This window comes from Salvia hispanica, chromosome 1, assembly GCF_029641045.1.
Source record: "Salvia hispanica isolate PSC_SH4W2 chromosome 1, Shi_PSC_v1, whole genome shotgun sequence".
NCBI classification, from domain to species: Eukaryota; Viridiplantae; Streptophyta; class Magnoliopsida; order Lamiales; family Lamiaceae; genus Salvia; species Salvia hispanica.
This window is the reverse complement of record NC_142692.1, coordinates 18,135,569-18,157,255: the sequence shown is the minus strand read 5'-3', so window position 1 is coordinate 18,157,255 and position 21,687 is coordinate 18,135,569. Positions and strand designations below refer to the sequence as shown.

The window sequence follows — 21,687 nt, the reverse complement described above, 5'->3', positions numbered from 1 at the left end:
GACGTCCAACAAGACAGGAGAAAACACGGCAGCAGATGCAGTGGATATCTCTAGTGAAGATGAGAGGACTACTCCTACAAAACCTGGGGAGGAGCCCTCGACAACTAGCCAGGAGGACGCCCCAGTGGCAACAGGGACGGTTCCACCAACGCAAAATGACCAAAAGGAAGAAGCTAACAAGGTGGCTGAGGGTCTGGACCTCGCATCGAAGTCAGTAGGTCAAGAGGAGGCAAAAGATGATAACACCAGTGCCTGCGTGGTGACCAAGTCTACTGCCCAAGTGGAACCTTCAACACCAGCCGTCGAGAAACTGAAAGAAGACGAGGATGAAGACAAATACCTCCAGGAAAGGAAGTAGAAAGGGAAGAACCCTGCAAAGAAGAAATAGATCGTAAAGAAACAACGCACAGCCAACACCAGCATAGTGATCCGAGAGCCTAAAGAGAGAAAGGGGTTAAGTGACAGTGATTACACTTCCAGTGAAGAGTCGGAGTCAGAGAGTGACATCTCTTTAGACGGTGAGGAGTACCATGAGCAGCAGCTCCCCGACAACCACCAAGAGCTTGTCCAGCCTCTGATGGAGAGGATTGTGTACCGACGGTGGCGGGTGGAGCTCACTGATGAGCTATTGGAGGACATGAAGCACTACAACACCAAGAAGCTCTAAGATTCCTTTGAGGACAAGGAGGATAGCAGCAAGCAAGTTAAATGCGGCAAGGTACTCCACATACCCTCTCTGACTGAGTTGCTGTGCGTGACTCCTTCCTGGCCAGTATGGGAGCATTTGGTTTTGAATGGCTGTTAGAGAATAGGGACCCGGAGATATCGGTGAGGTTAGCCAAGGAGTTTTTCACTACGTTTAGGTTCCAAGTCACAACAGACCTAGACGAAGTGTCAATTTCCTTCAGAATGTTTGGTGGGGAGTTGTCCATGAGTCTGATCGAGTGGACTGTGGGATTGGGGATGTGTAGCCTGGAGGAGGCTATAGGACCGGAATGGAGAAGCCGAGAGAGGAGAATACCAAGGAGACACGTAGACTTTGACCCCCAAGAAGCCCGGGAGGAGCTGACACATCCCGCTGCTGGCCAGTTCACCTCCACCATATCCAGATCAACCCACTTCAGCAACCCCATGCTCCGACTGGTGCAACTTTACTTAGGCTACAACCTACTGGGCCAAACTAATTCAGCCGCCAGGACATCTATGACCGAGTTGTACCTAGTGTGGTGCGCTAATCGCGGAAGGAGGATACACTTGGGATTCTGGACAGCCTACCAATGCCACCTGAGAGCTACTCACCCAGCCAGGAACTTGTCCCTCTGCAACATACCAGGAGCCTTCGTGCGCAACAACATTATTGTAACCGAAGCAGATGACCTATCCCCATAGTACATGGTCGACTCTCCTGGCCTGTTCGATATCCCCTTCTTCGTATGCACCAACATCATGTACTACCGAGAAGGAGTCCTTCAGTTCTACCCAATGGGAGAAACCCCTGGTGGGAGGGCACAACAAGGCCAAGAGGGGCGAGTTGGGCAGAACGAACAAGCACAAGGGCAGAGGCAAGCAAATCTAGAGAGGGTAGTAGCCGAGCTAGCAGAGGAGAACAGGCAATCGCGGGCAGAGATGGCGAGACTGACAAGTCTGATGGAAATTGTACTCAAGGAGTTAGCAAGAGGAAGAGATAGTATCGAAACTGGACCGAGTGGCCATGGAGGCTAGGATGATGAACCAACTGAACACGAGAAGGAAGAAAGCGATGGACCAGAGGAGTCAGAAGGGAACCAGACAGAACCTGCTGAGGATGAACCCGAGGAATCACCTGCACAGAGCCCTGCCCCAAGAAGGAGCAGGAGGAACGTTCGACAAGGCACCCCGCCGACCAGTTAGTTTTCTTTTTTTTTTTAATTTTTAGTTTTCCTTTTATTTCTGTTTTTCTTTTATTATCATTGTTGTGTAGGTAGGATTATATGTGTAGTTTATGTGTGCAAAACCCATTCACAACACTTAGCCTATCCAATAGTCTAAGTGTGAGAAGTAAAGGGTTTGCTACTTTGGCGCATGTCTTTATGTTTATATGTTTTTGTCATATGCATGCTAACTCACACTTAGCCTACTGCGTAGTCTAAGTGTGAGGATTTATATGTTTATGTGTCATGTTTTGTCATATTTTGTTTTGTTTTGTTAAGTCTATGTATATATCTAAAACTCTCCCACTTAGCCTATTGCACAGTCTAAGTGTGAGAAGTTTTTAGATATAGTATGTGTTTGTTATAAATGTGTGTTTGTCATACTAGCCATTCCCATTTTTCACTTCACAGCCCGTATCTGGGGCAGACACTTGTGAAGAGAGAGGGGGGAGCAAATGACCGGTATGACATGTATATATGTGTTAATTGAGTCAGCTGCATGCTAGTGTCTTTAGGATTTGTTTAGGTTTAGGATTTATGTGTGTTTTTACGAATGGGCTTAAAACTCAACTGCCTCAAACTGATGGTGAGGGGAATTGAAGGAGATAAGACATGCTGGAAAATAGAAACCCCCCCCCCCCCAGTAGCTCCTAGTCAGTATAGATGATGCAAGTATGAAGGAAAAAACCCACCCTTTAGTCCAGACATGAAAGCCCTCTTAAATGGTGAGTTAGAAGCCTAAAGTGGAACTACTTTCCACTAAAAACATATAAAAAATAAGAGTGGCTGCCACATGATGTCTAGGGCAAGGTGACCGCGTGTAACCCTGAAGGCAGTAGGAAACCACCCTAAAAGAGAAGCCAATATCAGAAATTGTCCGGCCAAAGAGAAGCTCTAGCCAGAAGCCTAAATGCACACAGCCCCCTTCCCCCCCCCCCCCCCCATCAAATAAAATAGTTAGTTTTTGAACCTTAGAGCCTTAGGAACATCCACCCCAAACACTACAAACCAATAGCCCCGTTACAAGCCTTAAAGACCTTCAGGAGCATCTATGGTTCAGCATTGAGAGAAAACAGTCCTAACATCCCCTGTGAGGAATGAGTGACTGAGTGAATCCAGTGTTTGGCCTAAAGTTGGGTTATCCTGACAAGCAGATATACTGACTAGGAAGGAAAAGGGGGGCGGCGGAAGTTCAAGGCTGCCTAAGGCCGGATTGCACCTGATCCCAAGGGGAGGGATGGTTGAAAATATAGTGTGTTCTATGTGTTTAATTTGTTTTTATATGTGTCTATGTGTGTGTTGTTATTGTTTTTTTCCTTTGCGTCAAAGTCTAGAGTCTTGTGTCTAGTTTAGGTAGAGTCGGTCGGGGGAAGTAACCAGGCTCGAATTCGATTTATTTCTTTTTGTTTGTCTTCACGCTTGAGTACAAGCATGTGGTAAGTGTGATCAGTTTGATAAGTCGTATTATAAGCTTTGGTTACTGGTCAGTATGTCGTGATTTGCATATATTATCGGCAAAATAGTTGCTTAAGTGTGCAGGATAAAGGGGTCCAAGTCAGTAGGAGACGGTTCGGACGACGCAGGTGAAAAGAGCGCTAGAAGGGTGCAATACTGACCAAGATGCATGCCAGAGAAAAGGCTCGAGATGGAGAAGAAGGATAGCTAGGATGATCATAAACAAGGGCAGAAAAGTCAATTTGCGAAGGAAGTCTACCCTAAAAGCAAAGGCAAGCCTCCCTATAAAAGAAGCCACTTGGAAAAAGAGAGAGGAGTTCCGAGTTCTGAGTTCCAAGTTCCAAGTTCCAAGTTCCGAGTTCCAAGTTCGAAAGCCCAACTACCACACTTAGTTAGAGTTCTCTTGAAGATCAGTTCCTTCAGCATTGTCCACAATCTTCTCGTTCCTCGCCACAGCTATGGTCACCTGAAGTCCAGCAGTCCACCGGAGAGTCATCATCCCACCGTTCCAGCCAGTTTGTTATCGTAGCAGTAGCAGTTTCATTGCCCGGAGTGGCATAAACAATCTTTAATCGCTTACCTAGTTTAAAATTTACTCGCTTTCTTCGTTGGATTTATTACAAACATTTAATCTTGTTGCCTTTTGAAGTATTTCGTTAAGATCCGAACGTTTTAATCATGAAGTTTTTATTTCGTATCTCTCTTTGGTTTGAATCTGCTTCATTCTGCCTACGAAAGTTAGATCTAGTTATCGCTTTTATTTTCTAAGTGTTTACGCATGTTTTCGTTTAAGTAGGCTAAATCTGGAGTTGTTGGTCGAAAATTCAAGTTCATGTTTCAGTTTAAGTTTTCGTGCATGAGTTCCCTGTTTTGCGTTGTCATCACCACCTTGCATGTTAGCCAATAGGAGTAATCTGCAGTTTAGCGTTAATCATTAAGTTTAAGCTTTTTAATCGATAGATCTTGTGTCTCAATTTGTTGATCTGAGTTCATCCATGGAGTTTGAGTTCATGTAGTTTCTGTTAATACTTGTTGAAGAAGAAAACATCACAATCTACTTTTGCTTTGGACCACTTTTGCTTTTTAGTTACTTTTTGCTTTTGCCTTTTACTTTTGAGTTGCACCCTCCAAACCTGTCAGAGTAGCCACCCTGCCACCAAATATACCCTGCTGTTCTAAGTTTCCTCATTTAGTAACTGTTTACTTTCCACATGTCTCTGAGATACTTTGTCCCATATTTCCACGAACACAACCACATGTCGGTCATTTTCACGCCCACTAGTCAGTAGAGTACCATTTTTAAATTCCGTCTAGGTAGAAACTCAACCCAAGCGTGGTAGCTAACCAAAACCCTTCCAGATTATCACTGCAATTATCCGAATGTGTCCATCTCTGTGGGATTCGACCCTTACCTCCACTATACTAGCCAGTAGAAGTGGGTTGAGGAAATTTGTTTGATATACCAGGTTCTGGTCGTCGTGCCAACGACTCAACTGGGTTGGGACTTTCATCCTGATCAGTTGGACGCATCTCTCTTAAATTAAAACAGACGGCATGAGCTAGGTCCTATCAGTACTCTACTACTGACTAGTAGAGTACTGACATGTGGCTGTGTATGTGAACTGACATGTGACTTTCATCCTGATCAGTTGGACGCACCTCTCTTAAAGTGACTGACATGTGGCTGTGTATGTGAACATAGGGGACAAAGTATCTCAGAGGCATGTGAAAAGTAGACGGTTACTAAATGAGGAAATTAAAGCAGCAGTGTATATTTGGTGTCTGGGTGGCAACTCTGACAGGTCTGGAGGGTACAAACTTAAAGTACAAAAGTAAAAAGTAATGACACAGCAAACGAAGTATCAACAGATTCAAAGTAAAAGTAATGACATAGCAAACTTAAAGTAAGGTACAAAAGTAAAAAGTAACTAAAAAACAAAAGTGGTTAAAGTAAAAGTGGATTGTGATGTTTTCTTCCTCAACAAGTATCAACATAAACTACATGAACTCAAACTCTATAGATGAACACAGATTCTGAAATTCAAACACAAGATTCATTAATTAAAAAGCTTAAACTTGAAGATTAACAGCTAATGACTGCAGATTACTCCTACTGGCTAACATGCAAGGTGGTAATGACACAGCAAACGAAGAAATTCATGCACGGAAACTTAAAGCGAAACATAACTTAGAAATTCAACCAACAACTCCAGATTTAGCCTACTCAAACGAAAACATGCGTAAACACTTAGAAAATAAAAGCGAGAACAAGATCTAACTTTCCTAAGCAGAATGAAGCAGATTCAAACCAAAGAGAGATGCGAAATAAAAACTTCATAATTAAAACGTTCGGATCTCAACGAAATACTTCAAAAGGCAACAAGATTTAATGTTTGCAACAGATCCAACGAAGAAAGCAAGTAAACATTAAACTAGGAAAGCGATTAAAGATTGTTTATGCCATTCTGAGCGATGAAACTGCTATACTACGACGACAAACTGACTGGAACGGTGGGATGATGACTCTCCGGTAGACGGCTAGACTTCAGGTGACCATAGCTCTGGCGAGGAACGAGAAGATTGTGGACAATGTTGAAGGAACTGATCTTCGAGAGAACTCTAACTAAGTGTGGTGGTTGGACTTTCGAACTCGAAACTCTTTCTCTCTCTCCAAGTGGCTTCTTTTATAGGGAGGCTTGCCCTTGCTTTTAGGGTAGACTTCCTTCACGAATTGACTTTTCTGCCCTTGTTTATGACCATCCCATCTATCCTTCTTTTCCATCTCGAGCTTTTTCTCTGGCATGCATCCTGGTCAGTATAGCGTCCTTCTAGCGCTCTTTTCACCTACGTTGTCCGAACCGTCTCCTACTAACTTGGACCCCTTTATCCTGCACACTTCAGCAACTATTTTGCGGATATTACATGCAAATCACGACATACTGACCAGTAACCAAGGATTAGAATACGACTTATCATTCATCAACGTCAACAAATTGGAGAGCTCCAAAGGATGGTCGCCAAGGCTCGACAAGAGCGCCAAACCATGAGTGGCGACATCGCCTATCTTATTGGCGCATTCGACGACCTCAATGCCCGTTTTCCTCCTCCTCCTCAAGATTGAAGAAGTCAAGGTCAATGATTTTAAATGAGCATTTGTATCATATTTTTACTTGCTTTTGAGACAATTATTTTTATGTTTTAACAATTTTTATTTAAGTTTTTAAGTACTTTTTGGTTTTTGTTTGATTTTCTTGCCTTGAAATTTTTTCGCAGGTTCTGACCCTTCTGTGGCGACCGCCGCATCAAATGCGGCAGTCCGCCACCTGCTCCCTGCTCCCTGGAAGATGACTGATTGCGTGCGGCGACCGCCAGATTGCTGCGGCAGACCGCCACCTGAATGCTGTTTCCAGCGTGAATTTTCAAAATTTTCAAATTTTCACCCCGTCCAACCTCTATGCGAAATTTTTCAAGGTATGTTTTCTTTTTAGTAGTTTACTCACGTCTCTACCGACACTACAAACTTATTTTACACTTTGTTGTAAATAAGTTTGGGAGGATGACGTGGTGGACCGTGAGTTTAGGTTTTTGTCTTAGGTTTTAGTAAGTTTTTGTTTTTGTTTTTGCTTTCAAAAAATCCCATAGGTGAATTTTCTTGAATCCATATCATGAACTAAACATGAAGAACTTTGAACATGCATGCTTAGGGACACATTAGACTGAGTTGCCGATGATATTACATTTCATCCATGTTTAAGAATGGCTTGACGTCTTGATTTGATGGTTTGGTGAAAATGTGCATAATTAGTGAATTGCTTGTTCGCCTTTAATCATGCTTATACCTTGTGAGATTTGAGCCATAATTTCTTTCTTGTGTGATTTATCTGTATTCATGTATATGTTTCTAGTACTTGCTCTTGGTCTGCCTAAATTTACATAGTGTTTAAGTTTATAAGGGAAGTGTTAGGCAATCTTTTCATAGCTACTTTTATACCCAAAATTTTCGACCCTCTCAATTTTTTCCCTTTAGAGCCAATTTTGAGCCTTTAAGCCTTTTTTTGGAAGCCAAATAAATGGGGACAATTCCTTGGGTTAGTTAGAATTTTATATCTTTTGTAAAGGAATTGGAGAGATAAGGAGGAAAGTATAAAAAGTAGTGTGCTTAAATGTAAAGAAAGTACAAGTTGTGAAATAGTGAAAAATTCAAAATATGTGCTTGATCTTAGAAATGATGCTTATAAAAAAGAAAGAAAAGAAAAAGTGTAAAAGGTTGCGAAAAGAAAAGAAAAAAAAAATCAAAGGCTTGGAAAGTGAGTTGAAGGAGAAAAAAATAAAGTGTTAGACGTGTCTTGGGGTTTAGAAAAGTGGAGTCAATTTAACTCTACTTGGGATATTTTATTTTTGAAGTCTCTTTTTAGCCAAAAATTCCTCACCTACCAAAGAGCCTACATTACAACAAAAAATAAAGACCTTTCGGACTTTTGATGCTTAATCGCAACGAGTATAGGAGGGATTAGACTTTGATCAAGACTATGGTAAACTTTGCATGATGCATGATTTGAGAGTTATACACTTTGAAAGTGAGAGAAAAAACACTTCCCATCTTTGGAAGTTTCCCACATGTGAGTGCATGAATTCAAGGTGTTCCACGAGTTAGTAATGAAAGTGCACTAATAAGTCTTGTTTGATTTGATTGCATTAATACATGCTTAATCTATTCTTTCATCTTTGGAGGCAATTACGACGTCTAGTCCTTGTGCATTCCGTGCGTCTATATTTTGTGTCTTTATTGTTTTGTTCGAGAACAAACAAAAATGTAAGTTTGGGGGAGTTCATACGCTCGGATTTTGCACTGTTTTAAGGCCATTATTTGGTCCGTTTTTGGTGTCAAACTCGCATTAAATGTCCATTATTTGCATATTTTATCTATTTTGGTCTTTTGACGTGTTTTGTGAGAAATGTGCATATTTGAGCCGAAAAAGTGAGTCGAAACGCAAAGTCTGGAAATCTGGAGTTCAGATGGCGACTGCCGACCGCCGCAAGGTGTACGGCGACCGCCGATGCCCGGCGGCCAGTAATGTGTAGCGACCCGCCTCGGAAAATCTGTGCTAGAAACGGAGTCTCGCCTGGCGACCGCCGTAGGACATGTGGCGGCCCGCCACCAAGGAGGCAGAGACTTTGGACTGAAGTGTGGCGACTGCCGGAGGATGTGCGGCGGCCCGCCACGAAAAGCGGCAAATCAGATTTGACCTAGATTTCTCTCCAAGATTTACCATATTTCGCAGATCTTTTCCTTCTAGGATGAAGAGTGACTTTCCCCTATAAATAGGACCTCAAGCTTCATCAAATTAGATCCTCTTTTTGCAACATAATTTGCAGATATTAAAAGCTAGAGTACTTCATTGTGCAAGGAGTTGAAGAAGGATTCAAAAACATCTAGAACGACAAGGATTCAACCTACAGGTTTTATTTTCTTTAGTTTAATGCTCCAATTGTTTTCCATTCAATCTATGTGTTTAGATTATTACGTTATGTGTAATGATAAGGCTAATTTCGTGCATTGGTTATGGGGTAAAATTCTGTGATTTCATGGGTCTAACAAGGTTTTATAAGCCAGGTGTGTAGAGAAACCGCTAGCCCCAGGAAGAAAATGAAGATTGCCGGGGAGAAGAAGCTAGCGGGAAAATTAAGCAGAAAAAGGAAGAGCCAATAGACTGAGGAGCATCAAATCAGAGGGCAAAATGGAGATTGCAGGAACAGTCTAGAAGCTATGTCCGCTATAAATAAGAGCATGCGCTTGACATGAGGATCATCACTTTCAGCTCTTAGCTTAGTTTTCACTTCTCTACACACACTCACAGGGAATTTAGTGTGGGGGTTCACATTTCAGTTCGATAGTGTCGCAACACCGTCTCTACGGAGGCGAAGAAACAATTACCTTTTGCTTTTCTATTTACCTTTCGTACTCGCCGAGTCCTCGTTGTTCGAGGCTCGGCTCTGTTTCGTTATCATCGTTGAATACTTCATATTTTGCAATGGATGTCGCTACTTTTGTTTCGTTTGTTTTATTGTGGTGTTGTTGGTTTGATTTGCCGATTATTGTTGGTTGATTTGAGTTTGGAGTTGGTTTGTAAGAAATTTGTTATTGATCGGTTGAATCTACGTAAACTTGTGAGGATCGGAGATGGAAATGATGTTTGGTTGTTTTGGATGGCTTGGATCCGAAGTGGATTAAGCGTCCCGTGGATGGATCTGCTTGTTTTCGCTTGATTTAGTTGTTTAAGTTCTGCATTCTTGCTTTGCTTCGTCTAGTAGTAGTAGATCTGCTTAGTTTTACCTGTTCTTCATTTCTATCGGTTTAATTTCGTTTACTTTGCTTCGATCTTCGTTTTGCTCTGTTTTAACTGGTTGTTTCGTGATAAATATTGGAGAAGATAATGTCGCTGTTAGTTAGTCCTTTAGTTAGTTATTTTACAGGTTTTCAGTCGTACTATGCTGTTTTGGTGAATGGTCCCCACGTTTAGCTTTTCTCAAGTCTAGGTTAGCTTAGGAAGCTGTCTGCTTAGTCCATTAATTGTCTCGCTCTATTTCGGTTAATATGCATGCTTTTATGTCTCTGCCTAGATCTAGCTGTTAGAGTAGAATATTTCATTTACCAAGTCTAGGAATTAAAGCTCAATCCCAAAAATTGCGTGGCAGCAGCCAAAAATAGTTCCCAAGTCTTTGAACATGTTTACTTGTGCATTCATCTCTGTGGATTCGATCCCTACTTCCCTGTACTAGTTTTTTTTAGCTAAAGTGGGTTGAGGGTTTTTTTTTTAAGGGGGAGTTAAGGTAGCGATTGTGTGCCCAACGACAGGTAGCTCAAGGTTCTCTGAGTTCCTAGACCCAGTGTCTAGCGGATTTCCTGGACCGAGGGTTTTCATTATTAATTTTTGAACACTCTTTCGCTGAACATTAAACTTTCAGGCACTTCATGTAACTAAACTCGTAGGATTATAGGGATGTGTTAGTAACAACTTTGGTTATACAATTCATATTTTCTATTTAATATCCGTTTTGTTTTTATTTTGTTTCTTCCCTAAGTTATTATTGACGCTTCACGTTTGAGTGACACATTCTATGTTGATCCAATATAACTTGCTTCATAACTGTGAGAGAGTTCTAGCGAGTTAGGTCCGCTTAGTAGACACTACAATTACCTTTCTTTAAAATGACACTGTCAATTGAGAGTGGGGACTTTTCAAGGGTCTTAGGAGCTTTTCGGAGTTACATGTTAGGATTGACAACCCTAATATAAGTAATCAACGTTTGCATCGCATGAGCATAAGCTAGATGACTCGTCCTATCAAAGTAATAACTATGTTAGGGTATTGTAGTTTGGAATTTGTATAACCATAACTATGAACGCACATCCCTGGAATTCCCTTATCTCTATATTTTATCTTTGTGATTTAACTGCAATTAGTGTTATTTGCTTTACAATTGTTTTCATTTTTCAAAGTTTTCACAAATCTTTCGGTTTTCCAAATAGTAATTGAATTTTAGTAGAAGATGGGCATTCTGTGTTTGTTTTCCCCATGTTCGATATCCGGTACTGACCTTTTAGCTATATTGTTGCTACTCTATATACTTGCAGGTATTAATAGTGCTAAAAAATAGTGCATCACACCTCTCCCTCTCCAGATCTACCTTTCTCTCTTTCGAGTTTGCCGCTGCCGCCACTGTCCATACACAGGCAGTGGCTTCGGCCTCCTCCACACCCCGTTGTTCCGACGCCACCACCACTGGATGCTGACTCCAGCCCGGTGAGGTTAGTCCTATTTTCACCCCTTTTTATTGTATTTTCCTAAAATTTAAATCCTTATTTTACAAAAAAATCATAACCCAAATAGCCCGCACCTGAATGGTCCGACAACCTGAATCCGAACGGTTGGCCCGATTGTCATCCCTAGCTATAATTATGATATGCAACTATAATTATGACATTCATCCTTAATTATACTTTACTTAGAAACAATAACACGGTAAATAATAAATTTGGAAAATTGAATCTTTTCGTACATGCAATTATATCCCCGCTCCCCGCTCCACATCTTGTATGCATAAAAGGAAAAATACGCAAATAATTATAGCTGCTCTGAATCTGCTTGTCAAAATGGAGACTTTTATTAGGGGAAATACTTTGTGGCCACATTATGGCCAGCCATAACCTGGTTTAATAGCAAAAAAACCCAGTTAACTTAAAATTTTCGGTTTAAGTAGTAATTAATTTTACTTTTATATCCTTCTCAAAGTGATTTGAGAAAATATTTTATGGTCAAAACACAAAAAAAAAAAAGAGATTTTTCAATATCAAAACACAAAATATGAGATTTTTCAAAGTGTATCTTTTGAAGAAAGGACTTTGAGACTGAAAAGGAAATGTGCAGCAATTCTTAGTCACCCGTTTACATTTTTTGGGACAAGATTTGAATAGGTTTAGTAGCAAAAAACCCCAGATTTACATTTTTTAGACAAAATTTAAATCAGTGGATAAATTGTCGAGAAAGACTGTATATAATTTTAATGTTTTGACTGAAATTAACAATTGATGCAGCGGGGACGGGAAAGACTCCAGTTTTGATATTTTTGATTTTATAAAATTTGGATGGATTTCTTAAATTTTCTATAAAGGTATTTTTATTTTCTGTAAATTTTGTTATTGTATTTGATTAGATTCATGTAAGATACAGGTGCTCGTCGGCCCATGTTCGCACCATAACTTTGAAGACAGTAAAATCCCACTAGTTTCTGCTTTTTAACCGACCGTCAAGGTGGAGAAGAGAACAACACAATGGTTGGTGGCTATATGTGTATGTGTGACGATAAATCAATAGAGAAAAACAGTTTGATTGTTTTTGAAGAAGCGTTGTTGTAGAATGGGTATGGCGTAGAGCATTGGAACAAGAGAGATGGAGGAAGAAGATGTGTTGGGAGTTGTTCCGTACTTACTATTCTCTCTTGTTGCACCGATGCCAACCGGGTTTGGATCCCCTGCTGCGGCTGATAGCACAGCAGGGGTTGTTGTTCCACCCATGGTATTATTTTATTTGTAAATTATAATATTAAAATATTAATATCTTTTATTATAAAAAATTTTGATGTGTGTGTGCATAATAGCACAGCCCCTGGTGACAGCAGGGGATCCTTGCCCGATGCGAACCACCTAGAAAAGAAAATGTTTTAATTATTTCACTAGTAGAGTTTACATAGTTTCAAATTCTAATTTTCAATTTTTAAAAAATTATCCATCTTGTCACTCATTATCAATATCTAAGACTTTTTATTGATGGAATTTATGATTTTATTTTAAAATTTCAAATTGAAATATATTGTTTGAGAAAAGTTTCAATTTTCAAGCCACGTATTTTGACACCAATTTTGAGCTTAAAAAAAGTTTCCAACTGACGAATATATTCTTGATGGCACATTTTGATTATTTTAGTATGGATAATGCAATGACGATAATAATTAAAATTTTATTAATAAAATAAAAATAATTATTATTATATAATTAAACAAACACATGGATTTAAAAAAAATAAAGAATCAGATTACTCGATCAAATATAAATTAATTTGATACTCCTATTTAATTGAACAAAATTCAATAGTGTTTAGTTCACTTAGATATAAGATGCAATCAACTGAACTTAGAAATAATTGAACAATTCAATAATAATGCTTAGATTCACATAACATACAAGATGTAACTACATAATTCAATTAAGCTAGAATTAATTGAACATAGAATTAGTTGAGAAATTCAGTAGTGCTTAGTCACATAAATACAAGATATGTAATTAAATAATTCAATTAAATTAAACTTATAATTTATCGGACATAGAATTAGTTGAGAAATTCAATAGTTCTTACACTCACCGATTATAAGATGCAACTATATAATTCTATTGAATTTTAGTTAATCGAATTTAAAATCATTTGAACAGTTCAATAATCCTTAGATTTACTCAATTGAACGATGTAACTAAACAATTCAATTGAACTTAGAGTTAACTAAACATATAATCAATTGTGCATTTCAATGTAACAAAACATGAACATAGATTTACTAGATTAGAAGATGTAATAAAACATTCAATTAACATTATAATCAATTGAATAATTCAATATTAGTACTTAGATTCACTTGAATGTGTGTATGAATCTAAATTTACATCTAAAAATAAAATATAAAAGGTACATAGATTAATTTGACTCACTTAAGATTTGTTTTATTGATACTGCTTAATTCAATTGAATCTTATATCAAATCGAACAATTCTATTGTGTTTGGTTTGAATTCAATATTAGATGTAAATTTTAGATTAAAGTTATACAGAGTACATGACACTATTGAATTTTTCATTTGAATCTAAAATTCACCTTAATTGTTCAATTATCATTTCCATGAGGGTGGTGTTCTTTAATACAATTATTTATTTTTTCTTTTTAAAAATTATAATTAAGATTCATGCATAATTATATATTTTAAATTTACAAAAGAATTTTGTTAATCTATTTAATTTTATAATACTCCTAAGCAAGAAAAATCTTACTAACATGGCATTTATCGTACCATCACTACTAACATGTTCAAGAGATGATATAGTTAGAAAAGAACAACTTAGAAGAGAGGCATATAGGTCTGTGACTGTGACGCAAAATATTCTCTTTAATCTTCAATTTGTTGTTAAGTACAGTAGTAATTAAATCTGTTATTAAATTGAGTAGTAATTAATGCATCTTTAATTCAAATTTTAAAAGAGGTTGAATTCTCGGTCACCTATGGAGGGAAACAAAAATTGAAAATGAGTGAAAGATATTTTAAGTAATTTTAATTTTCTAATACTAATAAATCGACTAAATTAATTCTTTGTGGCTGATATAATATGTCCCTTTAGCATCATTCATTAAATGTGAATGTGTCAGCAAATGATACATTATTAATGTATGTACACTGTTATATATGACAGCAAATGATACGAATTCTATTTGCACAAAATGAAATGATTGTAGGGAAATTGAAAACATGATCTTTAAAAAAATTTTGAAAAAGTAAAAAAATTGTAGGAAATAAGAGTCAAGATAAGTCTTTATAATAGATTATTGGGAAATTGAAAACATGATCTTTCCTATAAAAAACAAAAAAAGTTAAAAAATTATACTCCTTCCGTTCCATAATAGATGACATATTTAGAGAATGACACGAGATTTTAGGAGGTGTTATTTTTTGTGCTAATTGAAAAGAGAACAGTATATTTATATTAATGAGAGAGAGAACTTTTTTCAAAAAATAAATGTAATACCTTTTGTGGGACAAACTTAAAAGAAAAGTGTGACCTCTATTATAGGGGCGGAGGGATGAAAAAATAGTAGTAAGAGACAAGATTATGTTCATACTTACACCCTCCTCTCTGTCTCTCTATTGTACCCTTTCAACGAATTGTATCTCCATCTTCACCAATCAACTTTTCTTTCCCACATTTTGTGTGTTTGAGAGAGAGGTTGTGAAGATGATGATGATGCGTAGACACGCATTCTTCTGCGCCGCCGCCGCCTCCAAATCCAAATCCACACTCTCTCACACCAGCGAACCTCCTCTCCCAAAAATTCCCGCCTTCGACTACGTCCCACCACCATACACCGGCCCCTCCGCCGACGAGATCCTCGCCAAGCGCCGCCAGTTCCTCAACCCCTCCATCTTTCATTCCTTTAAAAAGCCTGTAACATTCGCAACCTGAATATTTTATTATTAGTATTCTCTTTGAATGTTAATGTGATTTGTTTTTTGTTTTTTTTTTTGGTGTTGCGAAGTTGTGTTTGGTTGATGGGAAGAAGCAGTATCTGTTCGATGACAAGGGGCGGAGATATCTTGACGCGTTCGGTGGGATTGCCACCGTAGGATGTGGCCACAGCCACCCCGAGGTGGTGGATGCCATCATTAATCAGATGAAGCGCCTCCAGCATCCCACCGTTCTCTATCTCAATCCTGCCATCGCTGATTTTGCTGAGGCGCTCGCTTCCAAGTTTCCTGGCGATCTCAAGGTTTATACTCCCTATTTCCCATTAGAAATGAAATGTTTTCTTTTTTAGTTTGTCTCATTAAAAATGAAACGTTGAAACATCTCTATCTCTATTCATTAACTCACAAAACAACAATTCATAAAAACCCCTCTCGAATCCCAAATGTTGCATATTTAATGGGACGGAAGGAGTACTATATAACATTGCGAAAATAACTACTTGTATTTTTTGGCCTTTCACTAAAAAAAAAAACGGCGAAGGACTCTTTTTAATACTATTAAGGACGCTAATTTGTGTGTCTATTATATCAACAACACTATAAATCATAATTATTGCTGGTGTCCCAAGACACAAATAGAATCGTCCTTAAAAAGCAAAAGACAAGAATTATGGTTATTTTTAAAAAAAATTCAGCGTCTCAATTTTTTGTGTTATTAAAAGCTAAGTTTTTTTTAGTGTTTCGCTGTGTGTGTAATAATTGTTGTTCTGATTTAGGTTGTTTTCTTCACGAATTCGGGGACGGAGGCAAATGAGCTGGCCTTGATGATGGCGCGATTGTACAGTGGCTGCCACGATGTGGTTTCGATTAGGAACGGCTATCATGGTAATGCTGCCGGCACAATGGCTGCCACTGCTCAAGGAAGCTACAAATTTAATGTTGTGCAGGTATTTTGATATTGAACAAAATCTCTTAATTTTTCAAATCATTGAAAGCTTGTTCCATTTATGCTTCTATTTTTGACAGACTGGAGTGCATCATGCACTGAATCCAGACCAGTATAGAGGCGTCTTTGGGTCGGACGGATTGAAGTATGCAAGAGATGTGGATGATATAGTTACTTACGGAACGTCTGGCCGTGTTGGTGCCTTCATTGCTGAAGCCATCCAGGTACACATCTTGCTTTTTTTTTTTGTCTTGTGGTGTACAAGTATTAATGGATTGCAATCTCTACAGGGAGTTGGTGGGGTTATGGAGTTGGCTTCGGGATATCTTCCTGCTGTCTACGACACCATAAGAAAGGCGGGTGGCCTTTGCATAGCTGATGAGGTCCAATCGGGCTTTGCTCGTACGGGGAGCCATTTTTGGGGCTTTGAGGCCCATGGGGTTGTGCCTGATATAGTAACCTTGGCCAAGGTACTTTCTCATTTTCTCCAAGTTATGTCTTCATTTCACAACAACATTTTATATTGCGTGTGTATCTATCATCTCAGGGCATTGGGAATGGAATGCCACTCGGTGCAGTGGTCACCACGCCCGAGATTGCAAAGGTCTTGACTCATCGGAACTATTTCAACACGTTTGGTGGTAATCCCGTGTGCAGCGCTGCCGGTCTTGCAGTGCTTAAAGTGATAGAGAAGGAACAGCTTCAGCAGAATGCTCTCACTGTCGGATCGTACCTCAAGGATCGCCTCATTTCCTTGAAGGACAAATACGAGATCATCGGTGATGTCAGGGGAAGAGGGTTGATGCTTGGAATAGAGCTTGTAACGGACCGGCAGCTGAAAACCCCTGCCAAGGATGAGACTGTTTATATACTGGAACTAATGAAAGGTGATTTTCTTTTCTACTTGAATTCTATTTTAATGATCATGCTTGTACTCAAAAATCCTAATGTGTAAATGCTGTGTTGACAGATTTGGGAGTGGTGATCGGGAAAGGGGGGTTCTTCGGCAATGTGTTCAGGATCACACCGCCCCTCTGCTTCACCGAGGAGGATGCTGGTTCGTGTCCATATCGCGTTGATTAATTTCGTTGCAACCTTATTATGTGTTGATGCTGATTTATTATGTTGATGCAGATTTCCTTGTGAATGCGATGGACTATTCATTGTCGAAGGTGTAGAGTTGGATCAGTGAAGTATCTTCCCAGAATGAATGGAAGGGTCTACAAAAATGGAATATCGTTTACCGTGCCAACTTAATTTAGTAGAGTACTAGTAATTTTTGATAACTTAATTTAGTAGAGTACTAAGTAATTTTTATTTGTTTACATTTCGGTCTCTTTTATTTCTCTTGCGATTGTTTCTAAACTTTGAGAAAATACTCAGTGTCAGTAGTCAAGTGAATTCTTACCTTATTCCATAAGTACTACTCCCTCCGTCCCAAGGTATTAGACCAACTTTCCTTTTTGGGATGTCCCAACATATTAGACTCATTTCCTTTTTTAGCAAAAAGCATATATCCTATTTTATTCTCCACCTACTTTTTTCTCTCTTCTCTCCCCTACTTTTACCCTCTCTCATACTTTACTCTCTTCATTTTAACTATTTAAATATCAATTCATTAAATCATGTGCCCAAAAGAAGTGAGTCTAATACTCCGGGACGGAGGGAGTACTTATTTATATCAATTATACGACATATTGTATTTTTTAAGAACATTTATAATTCTAAATTATTATGCATTAAATATACAAAAATTCAAGATTTTTTAAAAATTTTGACATCGGAATATATGAAAGTGAGATTTCGTTGGAATCTTTATAAAATTACTTTTAATATATGTTATGTAAAATAATAATCTAAATTGTGATGGTTATAATTATTTTTAAAGTTATAGCATATTTTTTAAAAGTTAATTATAACTAACTTTTGGTCAATTAACACTAATATCCTTAATTGATGAATGATGCTATACATTGATTTAATAATCAAGGCTATTATTTAATTTTAATTAGTAATTTAAAGGTGAGTCGACAATATAACGTAGACCTGCCCAAGGTTTATCGAACCGGCAGTTAAAACCGAAATCGTAACCGCCATTTACAGTTCCGAACCGAAACCGTAAAAATTTATCTGAACCGAAACCGTCGATTTTTGAACCGTGGTTCAGTTCAGGTTCAAAAATTTTTGAACCGAAATCATGCCGGGACCGCCGGTCCCGGGCGGTTTCAAACCGGAACTACAAAAAACCGCCGAAAAACCGTGAAATCAAGCCGAAACCGCAAAAAAAAAACGGCGGTTCGGAACCGTGAAAACCCATAAAAAACCACCGGAAAACTGTCGGTTCGGAACCGAAACCGACAGTTTTGGAACTGGATCCGTAACCGCAAAACACCCTCGCTGTTCGGTTTCGGTTCAACAATTTCCAAAATCGAAACCGGCGGTTCCGAACCGTAACGACCGGTTCCTGAACCGTTGGCACCTCTAATATAACGCACTCACCCCTCAACTACATATACTTAAGACCATATGCACATCAATTGTGAAATACCCTTATTAAGAAATAAAAACACCTCCCTCCCATAATAGATGTTGCACATTTTGTTTTTAGTTTGTCCCACAAAAGATGTCACATTTCCTTTTTTGAAAAATGTTTTTCCTCACATTAATGTAAATATATACTCCCTCCGTCCCAGATTTATAGTCACATTTTGCCATAAAAGTTCGTCCCACATTTAGAGTCACATTTAGAACTTTCCATATTTGGACATAAAATTTTACCCCATTATTCACTAAAATTACACTCAAATGTCATTATCTACATTAAAATCAATCAAAACCAAAATAAAAAACCAAAAAGTCAAAAAGGGACTCGACCCACCTTCAACCAACTCACTTAATTTATTACACACTCCATCATCTCACTTCATTTATTACACACTCTATCATCTCACTCCATCATCTCATTTCATTTATTACACACTTCACCTCTCACTTTATTAATTACACACTCCACCAATTCATTAAAACTCGTACCATAACTAAATGTGACTATAAATGTGGGACAGAGGGAGTATTATTTTCTTTCTCTACCTAACACATAAAACATCTCTGAAAATCTCGTGTCACTTTCCAACTATACCGTCTAATATGAGACGAAAGGAATAGTACCTATAATCATTTACCTTTTTTTTATAATTATTATTAAAATATTGAATCGACAGTCTAAAATATTGAAGTCGTTGGCGCCTGTCTTCTTAACTAAAATAAAGCTAAAAATAATTTTGCGATTATAGTACATTTCATAGTAGTAGAGTTATTTTTCTTTTCTAATAGAAGTTAATACTTCACATTTTTATCACTTATTTTACTCTCTCTTACTTTATTCTATTTTTATCTCTCTATCTTTTTTATTTTCTACTTTATTGCTTATTACTTTACTACAATTTTTTTTAAATCTTATGGCAAAAAGAAACACCTTCACTATAGCAGAATGGAGGGAGTATCATTTAGCCTACTTAATTATTTTATATAACGAATAAATACATTAAATGATTAAATAATAGCACTCATTTTAGCTAGTATTTACTGTAGTAGTGCTTAATTCTCACATGTTAGTTGTTTTGTGAAAATTAACAAGAATTAATTAAATTTAAATTTATATAATAACTTTTGATTATTATTATGTTAAAATAGTGATAATTACGAAATATAGAAAGCCAAAGGGCTATAATCAAACATGAGACGCATGCATTATATGTGTGTAAATTGACTATTGGCCTTTTTATAAAACGCATTGTCGTACAATATGAACAATATTACTATCTCTATATTAGAAAAATGCTTCTTTTTTTTTTCGTTTTAGACGTAACCGATTTATGTTAAAAAATACGTTTGGTATGCAAGTTTATGTGATATTTGGTTCATACATCATCAGGACGATTGTGTATAAAGTTAAAAGGTGAATTTTTAATAAAATTCTAATTCAAAGAGTTTTGAAGTGACAATAGTGTTATTATGAATTTTTTTAATAAAATTGAAAAAGTGAAAAGATTTTATCTATTTTAATAATAATCAGAGGAAATATATTGAAATGAAAATGTTTTTTAATAATAAAATTAAATAAGAAAGTGGAAGTGAAGAGTTTTTTCAAAATAAATTGAATATGCAGATCTTTGCACCACCGGCGGCCACCGTCGCCATGCGCTGCCCCAGCCGCCGCCACCTCTCCCTCTCCAGATCTACCTTTCTCTCTTTTGGGTATGTCGCTGTCGCCACTATGCATGCACAGGCGGATGCTGCCTCCAGCCCGGTGAGGTTAGTCCTATTTTCTTCCCTTTTTATTATATTTTCCTAAGATTTAAAATCCTTATTTTTTAGAGTTTTGGTGTTCCACTATGCAGATTCGTAAAGATTTTGATTTTAGTGATGGATTGGGGGTGTGGGGCTGTCACCTTTGGCGACGGGGTGTCGAAGCTCGCTGCCGGAAGTCTAGAAGATTCATCCTCTTAGATAAGTTTCATTAACTACCTTATACTATTAGTTGTTGTAGGATTTAAGTTCTTTCTACTTCATTAGTATTGGGAGTACAGTATTTGTTATGCTATTGGTGATGAAACATGGGATATCAATTGGGTCGGTCCTAATTGGGTTGCGGATCAATCGGGTGCGGGCTAATCGGGTTGTGGTTTCTTTCGAGTTATAAAAGTTCAACCCCAACCTTAAAAGCTTGGGTTTCGGGTTAGTCCGTCGGGTTAATCGGGTGACTACCGATAAGATTAACGTTTGATCAATCCAATAAATAATGATGAAAATTAGCTATATTCATAAAATGTAAAATATCTATTTATGATAAAATTTGAGATATATGTTCAAACTCAATCATAAATATGAAAAAATACTAATATTTGAGATATTTCGTGAAATTTTAATTTAAATATTTTTTTAGTGAATTTGAAGTTTTTATTTTAATTATCAATTATTATATTAATAAAAATTAAATATATAATTTGTATATTTAATATAAAATTGAAAGTTATTTTTTAAGTTATCTATATTATAAAATTAATCAATGAAGTGTCGAATTAGGAGTAAAAAAATAGAATAATAGAAATTTTATCGGGTTTTCAGACCAACCCATCGGGTTTCCGGGTCTGGTCCTGACGGGTTGCGGGTTAATTGGGTGCAGGCTAATCGGGTTATAATTTTATCGGGATGGAAATTTCCAGCCCTAACCCTGCAAATTTAGCGGGCTATTCAGACCAACCTATGGGTTGCGGCCCTGACATCCCTACATGTGACCTTGGTGTTGCCTAGTGTATTTACAGCAGCTCTATGTTTCAAGTGTGAATGCATGTATGTGATGAAGAATATGAAAAGAGACTTGGAGGTAGGGGTGCTTAAACGGTTCCCCGGTTCTTGGTTAACTGGAATCGGTCGGTTAATTGAGGAACTGAGAATCGGAAAATCAGTTTCAGTTCTGGTACCGGTTCCAACTTTTTATATAAAACCGGTTCCGATTCTAACCGGAAACCGAATTACAATTCAATTTTATTTTTATAATTTAATATACTAATAAATCTAACTTAATTAACT

The 21,687-nt window shown here is 37.7% G+C and overlaps 1 protein-coding gene across 1 annotated transcript; it reads left to right on the top strand.

The window, feature by feature from the left end:
- Positions 1-14,818: 14,818 nt before the first annotated feature.
- Positions 14,819-17,420, top strand: LOC148933370 (alanine--glyoxylate aminotransferase 2 homolog 2, mitochondrial-like). Its single transcript, XM_089058761.1, has 8 exons — positions 14,819-15,129; positions 15,221-15,451; positions 15,926-16,096; positions 16,176-16,319; positions 16,386-16,565; positions 16,643-16,982; positions 17,066-17,152; positions 17,230-17,420. The coding sequence occupies exons 1-8, from the start codon at positions 14,920-14,922 to the stop codon at positions 17,271-17,273; spliced, it is 1,407 nt and encodes a 468-aa protein (XP_088914887.1). The 5' UTR covers positions 14,819-14,919; the 3' UTR covers positions 17,274-17,420.
- Positions 17,421-21,687: the final 4,267 nt, after the last annotated feature.